Below are 17,726 nucleotides of genomic sequence, written 5' to 3'. Positions count from 1 at the left end.
TGCAAGAGACAGTTCATTGCAGACACTGAGTCCAGAAATAATGAATAAACAACCCAGTGAACAGTCTCAGTTTTAACTTCAGGCAATAACTATCACTGTTAATAGGAGGGAAAAACCTGCATTTCTAAATACAAACTTGTTTAAGCCATTCCAGCTAACAGTTCAGCTGCTTATTTCCACTGTTCACTTCAAAAACAGTAAAATGCAATTGAGGCTGCACATTTTTTATATCTATACTCATACCAGAGAAAATCCCATCTCTCCTGCCTACACTGTTAAGAGTACAGAAAGGAAAAGAACAAGGGCAGGTGATGCAAAGTGCTCTCCTTCCCTATTCAGGTGTCTCTGCATGCAAGTTGGCAGCAGGGTATGATATGGGTACAGCACCCTCCAACAGCAACAGGCTCCTGAGATGGCAGCACAGGGCGAATGCTGTAGCATCAACATCAATTCCCCCTCCTGGTGTAAAACACCTTTAAGATACACTTCAGAGCAGCTATGCACCACATAATCACACACTTACTCCAAGACAGTAACAAGCAATTAAAATCAAACAGGAATAACATTTTACCTTGTAGCAGGCAAGGCCTGATCCATTGTGCCACCCAGGGGGACAGGGATCAGTTGGCTTTGGGAGCACTTCTGGCTCCTTGGGCTGCCCGATATATTTTTTGCAGATCGAAAATGCTTTAGTGGTTTTACAGTCCTTAGTTTCCCACTTTCCAAGAGAATTTCCATTGGACATGGCCACACATCCTCCTGAAAACTCTAAGATTAAAGCCACAAAAACCACATTTAAAACCATTGGCTGGTTTTCCCAAAAAAACCTGACATATTTGTGATTTACTATTTTATTTCATGCCTGGAGTTCTGTAACATGGTATTCCATTGCTTGCTCAATCTAAAAGGATAGTATTTTTATGTATTTTTTAATTTTCAAATTTACCTGGTTGCAAGGAATTCCAGTTAGAGTATGTCACAGCTTCAGTTTTTTCCCCATTCACTGTACCCCAGGAATATATTCCTGATTGGCTAATATCCTGCAAACCAGTCCAGAAGTACTTTTCTTCAACTTCGGTGTGTTTTCTCATCAGACTGTTTATAAATTCTTGCTCAAATCTGAAAATTCACAGATTGATCTGAGTCAATATTTGAAAGATATCTGAAACTACTGAGACAATTTTAAAAATAGGCATATTACTACATGAGTCAGTTCAAGCAGTTGTCCAGGCAGTCCTGTATTCAACATGTGGTCTCTAGGTTGGGAATTCTCATGCTTCCAAGAAAGTTTCACACTGTAGGTTTACCATGGTCACACCAAACACTAGTTTCTCAGCAAAAGCAATTCTCTCCCTACTTTTTCTTTATGAACCATTAGTTAGCATACTGAGGTTTTAATCTCTGATCTTTTTTTCCAGGACTGTACTGTTAAACCTGCCCATAAGTTACAAATGTGCTTTACCTGTTCATCACTGTAAGATTGCACCGTGTTCCAAATGAAACTTCCGTTTTATCGATCCTGTAACAGTAGTTCCCGTGTCTCTCCCATCCCTGGTTAGAGAACAAAACCCACATTTGTACAAAACAATCTAATTTAGGCATTACCTACAGGAGAAAATAAATCATTGCCAATATTGCTGATGCCACAAGCTGGCACATCATAAACAAGAAAGAAATGCAGTGTGTCGCAGCATGTCACATACAAGGTCCAGTATCATCAACTCTTCAGATTCACAGTTGTAAGAAATAATGCAGCCACAGGAATAAAATACACCACTGTTTTAGCTTGCCTGTGCAGAGTCTTCTGACCACTACGTACATTTACAGAGAGAAACACAAGGACAACAGCATAGTCCTATTCAAAACAATAGGAGTTTTCATGCTGTTCCACCAACGCCAGGATTCAAACAGAGGAATACTAAGAGGGCATTACTAGTGTTTCTTTACTTCCGAGAAAAAAAGGATGAACTTACAAAATTTCTCTATTATTCAAACACTTATCCCCATATTTACACTGAAATTTCAAGGCACATTAATGTGTTAACTCTTTTCTAGCCTACCAATGCCATTGGTGTCTGAACAGCACTTAAAGCTGTAACTCTACATGCTAGAGGTCTCTGAAAAGACAGTGAAAAGTACCCCAAGGTTGCGCAGGAAGAAAGATACGGGATAAACATTTTTCCTGTTGCAAGTAATGTGCCACACAAGACTGAACCACATAACTCTGAAGTAGCTAGTAATACCATCCTAAGCTTGTTCAAAAGACAACAGACTTCTTTTTAAGCCTTATTTGTGCTGTAACATGTTATACCTTAAAAAAAAAAAAAGGCAAAACAACCAAACCCCTCCCACCTTTATTCAAGTCACAGAATAAAAATGAGAGCCTAGTGATGTGTAACAGAAACCTAATCTCCATTAACTATCTTTGCATATCTTTATGTTGCAAAGTGCTTATCTTAAATTTTAAAACATACTTAAAGCATAAACCGCAGAACAAACGGTGTTATCAATAACATTTCTAATTTGCTTTTTTTCAAACAAATAAATAAAACACAACTCTCCTGGGTCCAGGCTCATAATACTTTCATCAATAAACAGGCTGATAATACATCGAGAGCCTGCTTAGGAGAATCTGAAATTTAGCTCATGCTATACACATGTCCTTTCCCAGCTAAAATGTTTCACAGATTTTACTGAATGGACAAGAATGAAACGGAAGTAGAGGAAGTGCTTTTAGGCAGATTTTAGCTTTCTGAACCAAGTGACAGTAAAAGAAATGCAGGCTATTACCTCTTCCAGTGAACATCTTTCATCTGATTTTGTTTCATTCAGTATCTCTCCTTCTTTCTTGCAAACATATTTCAATTTTTCTTCACAGGATTTCACTCTCCACTGTCCCAACTATAAGAATGAAAGGAAAAAAATATTTTAAATTCTAACATCTTTCAATTTCCATGTTTGCAGGGGCTGAGTTTCCACAAGGGGAAAGCCAAAATGCCTCTACCATAAATATCTGGGTGAGATGTCCTGGGTTGTATGCATAGGTGCGTGTTTGGAAGGGAGAGAGAAAGCTGGCACATGCAGAGATGGCAGGATTCTGGATCACATCCAAAAGGGAAAGAAAAGGCCAGGGTGATGCCAACTCTCTTAGATCAGGAAGGGAATGGGTGCAGGAGGTCTGCTCAGATTGCTGTGGAAGCAGCTTAGACACAGCTCAGAGGAGCTGAGCACATGAGATCCAATGGCTTGCCCCACTTTTCTGCTGAATCTGGATAGGATATAACCCGCTTCCCATTGTCCTAGTGACCACTTTCCCTCACCCAGTCGTTCCTTCTTCTACACTGTATAGCCTCAGTGTCTGTCCTCTCCTCTTGCCAAGGTATCACACTACCCATCCTCACACTGGGTGGCCCAAACTGGTCCTGAAGATGGCTGAACCCAGCTTTTCCTTTCAATAGTTTGCCCCACCCCCTTTCTAGCTCTCTACCAGAGACATGCAAGAATACATTAACCCAAAACGCAGTGACAAGGACAACCGTCTGGCCAACAGTAGTGACAGTCTCAGAGCTGTGAGTCATTTCTTCCATTCTTTCCAGTACACAGCTAGCAAGTTTTGGCTAAATAATTTAAAGCAATTTGCTCGTAGAAAAATGATTACATGTATTTTAAAGATTATTCCAGAAATAAGATCAGTTATCTGCTTTATCCCCCTCCTTGGCTTTCACACACATCAATGTCGCCTCTACTACGATGTAACACTGTGTTCCTACCTTGCCTGAGTATGACACGCAGTTAGGAGTGCTGTTAAAAGGAACTTTTGGTTCATTCTGATCCCAATATGTAAAAACCACAGTCGAACGATCTGACCATTTGAACAAGGTTGGCACATCTTCATTCCTAAGACCCATCCACATTTCTTCTTCTGCGTCTGCAATTTAAAATTAGGACAACACTGTAGTTTCAAAATAACATTCAAACTAATAGGAAAGGAATGTGACATCAGCAAAATTAATATTTTTATCACTATACTGTGCTGATTTTTTTTCTTACAGTGAAAAAGGGTATTTGAGACAAGCACAATGTATTATTATCTTGTTTCTTAACTTATATTCTTGACTGTGAGTTTCACAGAGAACATAACAAAAAGAAAAAAAAATTCCACAAACAGAAATAACAAACACATAAGCAAAATGAAGCTCAACCAAATTTAATTTTACGAGTGTAGACAAAGATGTAACACTGAAGACAGCAGATAATATTTATTAGTTCAGTGCTCCAGCAGTCAAAATATTGACCCAATAATCTACTATTCTCTTTGAATGAGAAAATTAAACACAAAGTATTAAGAAACTAGAAGTAGGTTAGCCCAGTAAATAAATAAATAAATAAATAAATGAATCAAACCAAAACAAGAGCTAACATAGAGGGCCTGGATCTGAACAGCAACATTCAGCACCAGTCTCAGTACACCTACAGAATGAACACCTACATTTAAAAGCAAGAGGTCATGACAAGCTTATACTAGAACATGGAAAGCAGTTTCTAATTTGTGGTGTGCAGCACTTAGTGCTTGACCTTTACAACTATCTCAACTCACCATTATGAAGCTTTGTAACAACCAGTTCAACATCTGCTAATGAGTGTATGCTGATGAGGTTACTCTTATTTGCTTTGCACAACTCATCTGCCACGCTCCAAGGTGATGGGTTATTTATCAGCATGTAGCAAGAGCCATCATAGGGAAGCCAGCCCGAATCACAGCGAGTATCCAAGTGTCTCCAATCCTCTAATAATGAAGAGAAATGGAATTAGAGGCTTTTGTTTTACTTCGGGTAGTGCAAGGGGTTGGCTTTAAATCCAGCAGCACCTTGAAAACAGCCAGAATGCAGCAATCAGAATATGTTAGCATCTCTTCAGAGCTAATTTTTAAAGAAAGGGTCACAGTTTAGTCAAACAAATAGACTTCAAAGAGCAGCACTATGAGGAGTCATAATATTTTGGGGCCATGAAGTAGGCAGAAGGAGAAAGAAGTTAGTGTGAGTGAAAGTAAAGAGCAAGAATGCATTACATTAAGCTTAAGCCTTAATGTAAGCAAAAGGTTCAAAAGTAATTGTAAGCAAGATTTCAAAAGCAACTAACGACAAATCAAGATAAGTCATTGCAGGATTGCAGCACACAACTCAACAAATACTTAGTTTTAAGTTTGCTTTTTTTTTCTCAAGATATTCAAGAATTCAAACTGGTTTTAATGCATGCTGAAAAGGTATATACTAACAGCCTTTCTGGTTCAAAGTACACTATAAAACACTCTAATCACAGGAATTTTGTTTTTTAATTAATAATACACTATATAAACACTGGTAATAACTCCACATACCCCACTGAGGAGCAAGAGAACAGATAAGAATTATTATTGGCAACTAGTTTTCAGGGGATCATTTGGAAATTTGAACCAGTTTAGTTAAATTTAAATTGATTCCTACTTTTTCCTCAAAAGCACACACCTTTCCAGGGGGAGCTGGAGAGAACATGGCTTAGTCAGAGACACTCCATGACACTTTCCACCTCCACAACACTGCTTCTTCATCCCTCTTATCCCCTAGTCCTCCCCATTATCCAAGGACAATTACTTTCCAGTAAAAGTTTTTGCAGGAGATCTCTGCAAGCATGAGCCCTGGAAATTCGGTAAGGCCAAAGCATGCACGGAAGAACAGGTCACAGGTATGGGAAGGGTTGGACATCTAGGTGAAGGTAAATGTCCAAAAGCATGGAAGCAGTTCTATGTCACAGCTGGACACCGTATGCTGAAAGACTGTATATGTGTGTGCAGGTAGGGAAAAGGGAATAATTATCTCATAAGAGCTGTTATGGGTCCAGTAAAGGGTACACACTGGGAAAGCTACCACTTCTTGCACTCTGATTTCCAGTGCTGGGCCTGGTTTCAAAGGATAGTAAGGTTATTTAACTACTTCTATTTTAATTCAACAGAGTTTGATCCAAGACCCAGGTAAGCCCCGCTTTATTTTAATACACACCAAGACTGAGAGAAACAGGCTTAAAGCAAAGATGAAAAGGTTCAAAGTGCAACTGCCAGTTCCAGACTTACAGCAACACAAGAAAGAAGGCAAAAGCCTTGGAGGAAAACGTGATGAAAAGGGCAGGACTGTGCTGCAAAATGCTTTATGTGTGAACAAGAAAGCTGCAAAAAATAAAAACTGTTTGTGATGCATCATCTTAACACTGGAGAAACAGAGTTTGCTTCTGCTCTGCTAAGTAACTCAAAGCTGTTGAGAAAATGTTTTGGCAGAGATGCCTAAGAAGGCTTGTGGAGGGAAAAAAAAGACTCCATAAGCGAACATTATACTCATATTAACATACAAAACTCAAAAATGCAAACTGTCCTACCTGGGAGGCTTGAAACTTCACTGAGTGACTTCTTGCAAGTATATGGAAGTTGAGTCCCACAATGGTAACTCTGCCACTGACCTGAAGCAGCATTCATCACCACACAACTAGTCCCATCCAGTGGGGACAAACTCTGCATATCTACAGACAGGAACAAATGAAAACAGAGTAACACAAGTCATCAAACAGTAAGGCAGAAACTGCTTCATTTTACTACTGCTTTTCAATACAAGAATAACACACTTTACAGCACCTTGTATTTGAAGAAAACTTGCATCAAATGAAAGCACTTGTCCTACCATAGGTCCTGCTGGAAGTTTTTTCTAAGAAAGTTTCAGAATCGAGGAATCCGGACTTCTTTTCCAATGTTTAATCATAGAACCAGGAGGAATGTTCTATTTACAATACAACAAACACTTGGCCAAGCACTTTCCCAGACTAGAAATATCTCAGGGGAGAACTGTTTTTGCAGCCCTCAGTTTCCTTTGGCAGTTTCTTTGGCAGTCCCTTCCCACCCTCACTCCAAGCACAGCTCTGCACTTTCTCTCAGTGCTAACCATAACCCTTACTTTTACAGAAATCTTAGGCAAGGCCCCAAATTAGAAATATCACAGAAAATAACTTCTTTTTTTGCAGTCCCCAGCTTTCCTTGAAGCCCCTTTCCTAAAAGAACTTTTTGGCTGTGACCTACACAGAGCACCCAAGCTCTCCCTGTACTGGGTATGGTAAAGTATTTTCATCAGAGCAGTAAATATTAGTATGTATGCTATGACTGCAAACTAAATTATGCCACTGAAGCTCAGGATAGTCTTGCCTCTAGCTCTGTATTACAGTCCTACAGTGTGATCACAGTTCCAGAAAAAGGTGCAGCCAGTAGTACAAGCAGCAAAGTTCTTAACCTTTCCAAAAGACAGACCACATTTGAAAAATCTCACAGAAATTACTTAGTAAAGCTTTCAAAGAAGTAACAGAAGCCCCTTATCAACTTTTCACAGAATTCCTGTTGCAGCACTATTCTAGAAAGTAAAGGAAAAAAGAGAATTCCACTTAAAAAGGTTCAAATTCAGCTTGAGTAACAGAACAGTATTAGCTTCAGTATTCCTGATCATTACTTCTCCAGGATTCTCATATATATCCACCACATATTTGTGCAAATATTACAAATTCATTCTGAAAATTCCTAACAAACAAGAGTCTCACCAACACTACCGGGAACTTTGGAGTAATTAAAAAAGGTTTTTCAAAGGTTTTATACTCCTTTCATCTTCACCTTGAAACAAATTTAAGTAACCTTGAAGTTTAAAAACACAAGTTAAGCTTCTAAGTAATGTCAGTCCTTGTGCACACACCAACAATCATAATATTTGAGGAAAGTCAATGCCATTCTATCAGTGGGAGGAGAAATTTAGCAGCTAGGAAAGCTGTGGATTCTTTACTAAAACAGATTTTAAAGATATTATTTAAGTTTTACATTTTTAGAGATTTATTAATCTAATCAGCCATAAATATAGAATGTGAACAGAAAGATTCACTGGCTAGGAGGAAAAGATGCTTCTGAAAATGGAATGAGAAGGGAAAAAAAACCCATAAAATACTAGTTACTGTTGTGAATATTGTTAATACTACCAGAAATATCAGTACCTGGATGCCAGTTGACAAAATTCAAAGGTTTGTGATCTGACCACTGCCAACCTCCAGAAACGTCCAGTTGATTTAAGCCAATCCAGAAGATCTCAGCAATGTCATCCTTGGCTAGAGATTTTTTTTTAAAGAAAACCATTAGTATAAAATATTCATCTTTTATGGGTCTCCTTGAAATTAAAAATGTGATCTGAAATGGTATGCAATTAAGGAAAGAAGGATTGCTACTACAATCAGATATGCAAACTTTCTTGAACTGATGAGAAATTCATCCACACAAGCCTTCCCTCCCAGTGCCTTCAGATGTTTCTCATTTGGTTTTACAGTCCCAGAGGCACACGGATAATTCCTCCAGGCCAAGACTGAACATTAGTGAGGACAATTTCATAACAAGTGAGTAACATGCTGCTAAAACACCAACTGTCACTCTGGCCTGCATTTGAGATTCTGGGGACATTCCTCATTACAAATATGAACAGCTAAGCGCTACAATGAAATCACACAGATAAATTTAAAAAACACCGTAAAGTGAGATCAGCACCTTAGTTTTGTGACACAAATGAAAACCAAAACATTTTAAGTACAATCACGTTTTAACCCAGAATTTTAGGATAGAAATTAAAACGCTGCCTCCACTTTATGTTAATTTATCAAGATTTCCTAATATTTGTATGTGAATAATTACACCTACCTTGTATGTAACTTAATTCAGATGCATCTTGGATGCTAAGTAAATCTCCTCCTTGCCTTTGACATGAAATATAAGCTTCCTTCCAAGAAAGAGCAGACTGTGTATTAAACTGGTAGCAATTTTTAGACCCTGGATCCTGTTCCCAGATATCATGACAGCCATCCTCTGTTTAAAGGAAGCAGAAGGTACTTGTAACCACAACTATATGGAAACATCATGAACGTTTCAAAAGAAAAACTTTTGAATATTGAAGATCTATAGATTTTTATATCAGTCGTCAAAAATACTGCAGAGTAAGTCAATGCTGCAATAGAAAAGCTTTTAACCAGCTTAACAGCAACACGCTACACCGAGGTGGAGCCGCACATACGTGAAGTGACAGAACACTTTTAGGATGTCTATTTAGAAATCCAACATGCCTGGTTGTAAGCAGATTCCCCATTTTCCATCACGAGCGTAGTCTTCAGATGTGGCGCACCATTTCCCACCCCCATGGGTTTCATCCTGAACGCAGTCATGATGCCACGTCTTATTATACAGAAAGGGGAACTCACAGGGTTTTCCATATGAGTTGCCATCTTTGGTATAAACCTCTGCAGGAAAAAAAAAAAAGAACAAAAGAAGTAAATACAAGTTGCCCAGGGATGGAAAGGGCAGCAAAATGTTTCTGTTTGTACAGACATAGTTAACTTAAAGCCATGCAAATCACACTTGTGATCTTAAAATACTTTATCTTGTTGTTACAGATAATATACAGCAATGCCAGAACTGAAACAAATTATACAAAAATATTTTTCTGTACTTTTTCTTCTGAGAAACAGCAAAAACTTGTTTCCCCCAACCTGGTAAGTTAGGGATAAATTCACTGTCCTATTGAAATCTGGGTGGTTTGCACAGAGTCCTTCAGAACAAGGCTCTAGGAATCAACACACATGGGAGGGGGAAAACATTTCAAATTGGAGCCTACTGGGCTCTTTAGACTGGCCACTTTGAACAATTCAAATACAAAGAAAATTCTGCCTCTAAATATGGTAAAGCTAGCTTTCACCACTTCTTCCAGCAAGCATGAGATTTCCAGTGAGACTGGCTCCCATAGCGAGTGGACAGACTATCACACCAAAGCGAATGGGTTGCTCCTGACAGTCCAGCAGGCTGCGAGCTAGCAGCATGCTCTGGACTTGACTGTACAGCTACCAGCAAAGCAAATAAACTCTGCAAACAGCAAAATTCCTATGATGGTGAAGAGGACAGTGTCAGTTCTGATATTTCATAATTAAATATGTTTGAGCTCAAATACGGTGAGAGGGATTTAAACCTGTGAAGAAACACACTCGATAACACAACTTCTGCAGTCGTGCATGGTTATTTTTATTAAAGACCACTGAAGTTTCATATTTCAATATCAGTATCTCTCCACAGCAAAACATTCTATTGCTTTACTGATCAGTCTTTTCACATGATTAACTTGTCAGCACAGACATACTCAAAAAGCCCTTAACAAATAAAAAATCTCCAAACCCCTGTAAAAACTTACTTACCATAGTAAAGGTATCGACATATATCACTGGAGGAATTGTTGCTTCTCCACTGGTCTGTTGCATTTATGCTTGCAGTCACATAGGTATTCTTGATAGTCACTTTGTACTGAGACGCACCAATGATGGAAGCATCAGCACATCGCCACCACAGCATTAACTCTGAGTTACAATCAACCATTTTCAGTCGAGACACTGATTTTGTGAATATATCAAGTCCCAGGCACTGCTTGGACCCCAAGTGAAAGAGGCGATTCTGGGATACCCATTTCCATAAAGCTTCACTTGTCTCCCTGCAGTCATCTATCACTATCCGCGAGTTTTTAACTTGTATGCACTTGTTCTCTTTGTCATGGCGAATGGCAAAAGCATCATTGCCTGTATAAGAACAAAAAAAATATCCACATATGGCTATGATTCAGCATCATTGACACAGGAAGCTCATTTTTAAAAGAGTAATTGCATTCTGAGAGATGCTACCAGAAAAGTACAGCAACTGCTGTTCGTACATTAAACTACCTCTTTCGTATAAGCCACATTCAGTTCATTTCACTATTCAGTGAGTACCCCTTACTTCCAGGGAAAAAGAGCTCTTTCGAAGTCTTTATAAGAGGAGAGACAAAATGAGACTTCTAAGTCCAATTCTATTGATGAGAATTCTTCCTTTTCATTTAACATATACTGATTGGATCAACCCCTGATTATTTTGCAAGCTTACTAGGTAAAGAATCTAGTCTTCATGCCTATCTACAAGTTACACACTACAGATACCATAAAATGTAACTAATAATAATCTTCACTTAGTAAGTACTTATGTTTTTTTTAACTGCATATCATGTATGATACACAGCATGACAGGTTTACGTGTGAACCAGTTTGTGGGTGCAACTGCAGTACTACTACAATAACTGGCACTGGGGAGAGGGTTTTACAAAGAGTATACCACAGAAGATGACAAAGATTATCCCACCAGAGATTAGGAGTAACATTTAAAGAATTATATAAGCACCCTAGTTTCATTTTCAGTTGTGATGCAGTATGTCTTAAAAAAAAAAAAAAGCACAGTATACAACTTAAAAAATATATGGATCACCCTACTCTTACAAGCTAACACATCTGCCAGTACAACAACACTTCTGACAAGCGGCAGTAGGTTTAAGCTAACCATGAAAAAAACGACCTAAAGCTATTTCTGTGCCACCATAAAGATGGCTTCACAGCATAAAACTTTCACTGCCCAGGCTCATATGGACCTTGGCTCTCCCAGACCCACAAAGCTATTTCTCCGCTGCTTAAATAAAGAATCTGCTGAGTAGTGTTTTGTATTTAATAGCAATGCACTGTCAATCACATTCCTACTGCATTTTTCTATTATGAGTTAATAATAGGTTTGGCTGAACAGCAAGGAAAATATTCAGTGATGTTATGCAGTGAATTTTACCACTACTTCCCAGTATACTCATGAATTTTTCCCTGTGTGAGTGCCAAATAGTATCTAAATAGTACTGAGCTGGTCGCACTGTAAAGAAGAACCTCTAAGTCAGCCACCTACTGCAGCGACTATTTCTAAACAGCACGTTTCAACCAACTGTCCCTGTCAGCCTTTTAACTAAGACATTTCAACAATCAAACTCACTTTTGCGGTACCTTTCATGGCTGTGCTTTTTCGGCACTATATCTGCTTTTTGCTTTTTATTATCCCCTCAAGACTTTTTTCCTTTTTTCGATTTCTTGTGAGAAGAGGCTGAAAACATGTTACATCTTTCACTTCTTCCCCCACAACCCTCATGCTGATCTCAAGTAGAAAACCACTTTTTAAAACCTTCACAGAAAAACTGCTGGTGTTGTCTCATCAGATCTCTCTGTACAGCAATTTCTTAATACCCAATTAGTCCAGTTCAACACTCCCGGCCATGAAGTTTTACTTCACGTCTTCAGCTACAAACCTTACCCTGTTACTGACACAGGATATAAAAAATACGTCAGCTGCAAATAGTTAGTGAACTGAGCTCAACTTGCTTCCCAGTAGCTCTCACCGAGCCGTGGCTTTGGTTTACAAGAATGTGCTCAACGTGAACTTTTCCACCTGCTTTCTGTCGGACAGGGGAAGCCTCCTTCCTGCCTCTCCCTGCGCACAAAGTGGGGGGTAACGGGGACGGCGGGACGCCCTGCCGGGGACCCGCCCGGGTCGGGGTTATTCCTCTCCCCGAGGTGTCCGGCCAAAGGCCTCGGCCCGGCCGGGGCGGCCCCGACCCCGCGGGCACCTTCGGGAACGTGGCAGCCGAGGCCGGCGGGGCAGCACCGGCTTTCGCGCCGCCCCGGGCGAAGCGCACGGTCCGTGAGGGAAATGCGGAGTTTTTCCCTGCCTTTTTCTCTGTTCCTACTAAGTTTCCCAGGTTGTTTCCACGCAGTTGGACTTTGCCGCCCGGCGGAGCGGCCAAAACGGAAGGCCCGTCCCAGCGCCTCCTCAGCCGCTCCGCCGCCGGCCGGGGCGGAGAAGGTCCCGCCGCGCCCCGCCGCGCCCCCGCGCACCGCCTCCCCCTCGCACGGCGGGCGCCCGGCTTACCTGCGGGGCCCCCTCTGGCCGCGCAGCAGAGCAGGAGCAGGGCGAGGCCGCAGAAGGGCAGGCACAGCCCCACCGACCGGGCCATGGTCCCCCCGCGGCGCGCAGGCTGCGCGGAGCGGCCGCGCTGCCGGGCTCGCTCTGCCCGGCTCGCTCTGCCCGAGCGGCGCGCCCGCCGCCGGCCCCGGCCCCGCCAGCGCCGCCCCATTGGCCACCCTGCCGCGCGTCACTTGTTGCCAGGAGAAAAGTGGCCCCGAGGTTGGGGTGAGGCGGGGCCCGGCCCCGGCGGGAGCGGGGCTGCGGGTGAGGGAGTGAAAGGCGGGGGAGGGAAAGGGGGGTCGCAAGTGAAAACAAGGAGGTAAAGGTGAAGGGGAATTGCGGAGAAGGAAAAAAAAAAAGGGAGGAAGAAAGAAAGACAGAAGAAAGAAAGACAGACAGAAAGAAAGAAAGACAGACAGAAAGAAACAGAAAAGCAGACTGAATTGTCATGCGTTAAAACTAAAAAAAAAAAACAAAACCAAAACCTTTTTAGAAGTTCAGTCGGGGAAAAGGTAAAGTGTAAGTGCTAGAAGTGAAGAAAAGGAAAAAAGTGAAGAGAATAATCCAAAATTAACAAATATGCTGAAGTAAAGCATCTAAAATTCTACAAATAATACATTTTTATAGCATCACACTGTGATCCTCAACCCCCTCTGGCCGTGGGGCCATGAGCTGTCAGGCCTGGTGTGATGACCATGATGCCATCCCCAAGGCAGGGGCTGCTGAATTTCCATAGGGAAATTTTAGCAGCTAAACTTGCAACTTTCTGACCTGTCCCTGCCGGGGGAGATGGGAGGAGTTGAAATAACTGTCACAAAATTTTGGTGCTTGCTACAGGAAATTACAGAAACCAAAAGTAAAAACACAAAGATGTCAAGAACCAGTTGGCCTGAAGGAGGAAAAGAGAACAAAGGGAAACTGATAGAAACTATGTAAAATAAAATATCTATATTATAGCTGCATGCTGAGTGATTCGGTGCTGACTTGAAATGGCTGTATAGCTCGAGCTCCAGCTGTTTAAAAAAGCAAGAAATAAACATTTCTTGCTAGAAAATCTATTTTGATTAGACTCAGAGGAGCAATTGTTCAGGGAAAGAAATACTAGGTTTTCATAAAGATGGGAAATGCAATGTGCAGTCTATTTTATATGTTTTCAAATGTGCCCATCATGTAAGAATCTGGACATCTGGGGACACAGGATTTGAGGGTATTCCAGACTGGGGATTGAGTAGAAAGACAGTAAAGAAAACCGGCCACTTGCAAGTTAGCAAATGGAAGTTACTCCCACTGGAAACCACAGAGCAACACCTGGCTGCCAAGGCAGGAGGTATTTGGAAAATTGGAAATCAGGTTCAGGAAGAGAGGAGTCCATAGATGCAGCAAAATCAAAGCTGTGCTACCAGAAATAGTTCATTTTTTGTAAGAACAAAGCTTTAAAGTCTCCATATAGAGAGTGTGAGGAAGAAATTTCCCACTGGTGAGCTCATACAAAAGCAAGCTATTGAAACTAAAATTAAATACATGGTGGGATGATGTGTCTCTTTTTTAAATAAAGCATCATAATAAGAAGCAAGTGTGAAACCTGCATTGCCATGAACTTTTCCAAATGCATGTTATTATCAATGTAATAACTGACTGTCCCAGTTTGGTTATGGTGAGTAGCAGAGTTTAACTTTTAAACTACTAGCGTGTAGGGCATATTTACTGAACATACACCAGGAACTGTGAAATTAACAGCATCCTACTTACCAAACACATGTCAGCCAACATGTGTGTCAATAGAGGGGAGGTTCTCTTAAGGTATCGTAACATATGTAACATGTTCTCTGATATGCGCTTTGAATTTGAGGTCCTTTTTTGTTTATTGGTTTATAAAATACCATGCTTGATAATACACAATCCTGACTCAAAAAGTAAATAATACCCAAGGATAGGAACAATTGCTGTTTGTATTGGTGCCTCTTAGTTTCAGTTTTGTGTGCGTGCACATGTACTTAAATTCTGTCAAACATTAATGTAAGAGGACATACACAATGTACAGCCCTGGTGAGCCCGCCAACCAATCCAAATTTTGGAAAGAACATGCAGGAAAAAATGAAATTTGGTGTATGTCAATTCGGTGTATTCCAGCCCATGGAATTCTAATACAATTTTCTGTTATTGAAAAAGTGGCTTTGTACTAAAGCGTATAAAAATGCCAAAGCCAACTTCTTAAAAGATTTATCCTAGCTTTATCAATGAGCTTCTGAATTTAATGTGAGCTTCACAGCAGCATTACTCACAGCATAACTGATGAGCAATTTCTGTATTGCAAGTCACAAACATGATCATGTCCTCATGAATACTTACAGCTCACTTCAAAGCAGAGCTAATGGCTGACCAAATTTCAACTATGCCTGCAGAGATAACAAAATACAGAATTTCAGATACGAGAGAGACCCAACCACAGAACTGACAGTAATGCACAGCAGCCTTTTGCTTCCAAGCAGACTACTTTGCCTTTCCAGTCAAAAAGCTTTTTGAGTTGACAACATCATGGCTAAGAGCCTTGTATTTCTAGCAGGAGTCTTTGTTGCTTATCAACATATAATTTCTTTGCCTTCATGCCCATGTGTTTATAACAATAGCATTACCTGCAGAAAGTGTCAACACTTGTCTATCCGTAAATCTCCACCCCATCTCTCTTCTGCTCACCACATGAAATAGGTACTTTGCATAAGCGACCTTCCTCCTTCTTTTACAATCAACACATGGTAATCCAGTTTTACTGGCTAAGTTGAGTGCATCTACATGTGCCAGTGAGCACAAAGGGAATGCTGGAAAAGCAAAAAGTTGTTACCTCCAGCATCTTCTAAGAGTGGGAAGAGATTCTGGAGATGGCAACTTCTGCTTTTCTCTGCTTCCCCCAGCAGTGACATTGAAACTGGGACATCTGAACAGCGAACACTAATTATCTATTACTTTTTTCACCTTGCAACATTGGTGCTTACAATACCTAAGTCCTTACAGGAAAAAAAACAACAAACCAAACTCAACAGCAAAATGACAGTTTACAAGAGTTACAGGAGCAGAGTTATTTCCTGAGGCAGAGGACTCTCTCCAAGAAAGTGATGATGCCCACAAAGCAGCCAGCAGACAAAGATTTCAGTGCTACCTGCTGCTAAGTTTAATATTAGAACACAGCTCTAGTTTCAGTAAAGTGCACACTAATCATCTAAAATATCAGCCCTGGACACGTTTAAACAGAGTTTAATGGAAAAGAAAACTGGACAATTGCAACTTTTACCATAAGCACAGCTAAAAGCCCAATGATTATTTTTTGAGAGATACACAAGTTTACTCTGATTGAGTTATTCCCATGCATAACCATGAAAAAAGTCACTAAAATTCAAAGAGGAGGTGAAAAGCATCCAGCAACTGATTTGGATAGAAGCTGTATCCAGAGAGGTCTTTAAGCAGTAACTTCAACTTAGTTTTGCATTAACTCCACCTGTACAGTCTTTTCTTCATGGACACTTGAATTTATTTGCTGGCTTGCTTTTTTAACAAATGTTGAGGACTTATTAAATTTTCAACACTAAATAATGTTTTGTTTTTAGCAAAAAGGGAACACAAAGAAAAATGTTTTTTTCTCTGTTGTTGCTCAAGATTTCCTCTTTCAGTGGCAGCAGCTTAACTTTTTGGCACATTATGAAATTGTTGTATTGCACAGTAAACTTAAGATGGAATCCCATGCTCTCTCAGCTGAGTTTTTATGTATTTCTTACATCTCTTCTACAATATCTATATGAATCTTTGGTACGAGTTCCAAGGTTTTGATGGTTTTATTGCATTTGAAGCTTTTATTATTGCTAGGGACCCTTACATTTGACTCTTTTTAAGTGTCACCATTCATAATAAATAGGCTAGATGTTATTACAGCATTATAGCTAGATGTTATATAGATGTTATTATTTGAGAGACTGTTCTGTTTCTTCCACTGCCCAAAACATGGTAGGTAACTTTCAGAAATAATAAAATTACCTTTATTCTAATACCAACCTCCTTTTTTACTCAAATGGGACAGTGGCAACTTCTGTAATGCTGCCTCCAGTTCTGCCCTGGTGCATATTCAAACTCAGATTAGACAAGGCCCACTGAAATGCTAGAAACAGGCTTCAGAAATAAGACAAAGAAAGGAGTGTGGGCACATCCACATTGTATCTTTATTGATAATGGGGAATGTCTTTCTCTGGATGTTGGTTTGGCTTTGACTCCTGCTGGGATCTCTGTGTGTTCCTGGAACAATGACAAAATAATATAAGCAGTGCTTCAACATGAGAGAACCACTTAAAATTTAAAGTGGTAAACGATACTCTTTAGTAGCACTTTAAAAAGGGGTCTCTGACACCTGTACTGTGCAATTTTAACAGAAATTGTGCCTCAGTTTAGTTGCTCTACTGGCAGAGTTTATATGCTCAATCTCCTCAAAAGCTGTTTTCTGTTGTCACTGTACCAGTGTGGGATTTTTACTCAAATTATGATTGGGAGCTGGAAACTCAGATGATATGTTGTACCACATTACATTTGTTGCAAAAAACATGCTTTGAAAGAATGTTTTAAAAGAAAATCAGTTATAACTTGGTAAATGTTTTTTAAGCAAATACAAAATAATTCAGAAGGAAGAGCTTCTAATTTTAAATTAAAAAGCTTTTTTTAACTTTTTGAGACATATGAAGCAGAACAATTCCCTAAAAGTGCTGGGGAAGAGCCCATAGTTTTGTGTCTCACATTTTTTTGAGCTAAAATTCATCCAAGTCCAATGGCACTCTCCAAAATGCCCCCACTACCTTATGTTTGACCAGAAAGGGCA

General features: G+C 40.1%; 1 protein-coding gene across 2 annotated transcripts in view; it reads right to left on the bottom strand.

The window, feature by feature from the left end:
* LY75 (lymphocyte antigen 75) overlaps positions 1–12,950 on the bottom strand; it is a 43,792-nt gene extending 30,842 nt beyond the window's left edge. For both annotated transcript variants that reach the window (XM_017825352.1, XM_017825353.1), the window contains exons 1-12: positions 12,839–12,950; positions 10,276–10,650; positions 9,157–9,330; positions 8,738–8,902; positions 8,047–8,157; positions 6,406–6,546; positions 4,598–4,786; positions 3,771–3,928; positions 2,791–2,901; positions 1,463–1,551; positions 947–1,119; positions 572–768 (exon numbers count right to left, since the gene is read on the bottom strand). In XM_017825352.1, coding sequence (XP_017680841.1) covers positions 572–768; positions 947–1,119; positions 1,463–1,551; positions 2,791–2,901; positions 3,771–3,928; positions 4,598–4,786; positions 6,406–6,546; positions 8,047–8,157; positions 8,738–8,902; positions 9,157–9,330; positions 10,276–10,650; positions 12,839–12,923 — 1,968 coding nt within the window. In that variant the 5' untranslated portion in view covers positions 12,924–12,950. The remainder of the gene's footprint in view (positions 1–571; positions 769–946; positions 1,120–1,462; positions 1,552–2,790; positions 2,902–3,770; positions 3,929–4,597; positions 4,787–6,405; positions 6,547–8,046; positions 8,158–8,737; positions 8,903–9,156; positions 9,331–10,275; positions 10,651–12,838) is intronic.
* Between the last annotated feature and the right edge of the window lie 4,776 nt (positions 12,951–17,726).

The sequence above is a fragment of the Lepidothrix coronata genome, unplaced genomic scaffold, assembly GCF_001604755.1.
Source record: "Lepidothrix coronata isolate B3197 unplaced genomic scaffold, Lepidothrix_coronata-1.0 Scaffold118, whole genome shotgun sequence".
In the NCBI taxonomy this organism is placed as follows: domain Eukaryota; kingdom Metazoa; phylum Chordata; class Aves; order Passeriformes; family Pipridae; genus Lepidothrix; species Lepidothrix coronata.
This window is presented reverse-complemented; position numbering and strand designations above follow the sequence as displayed.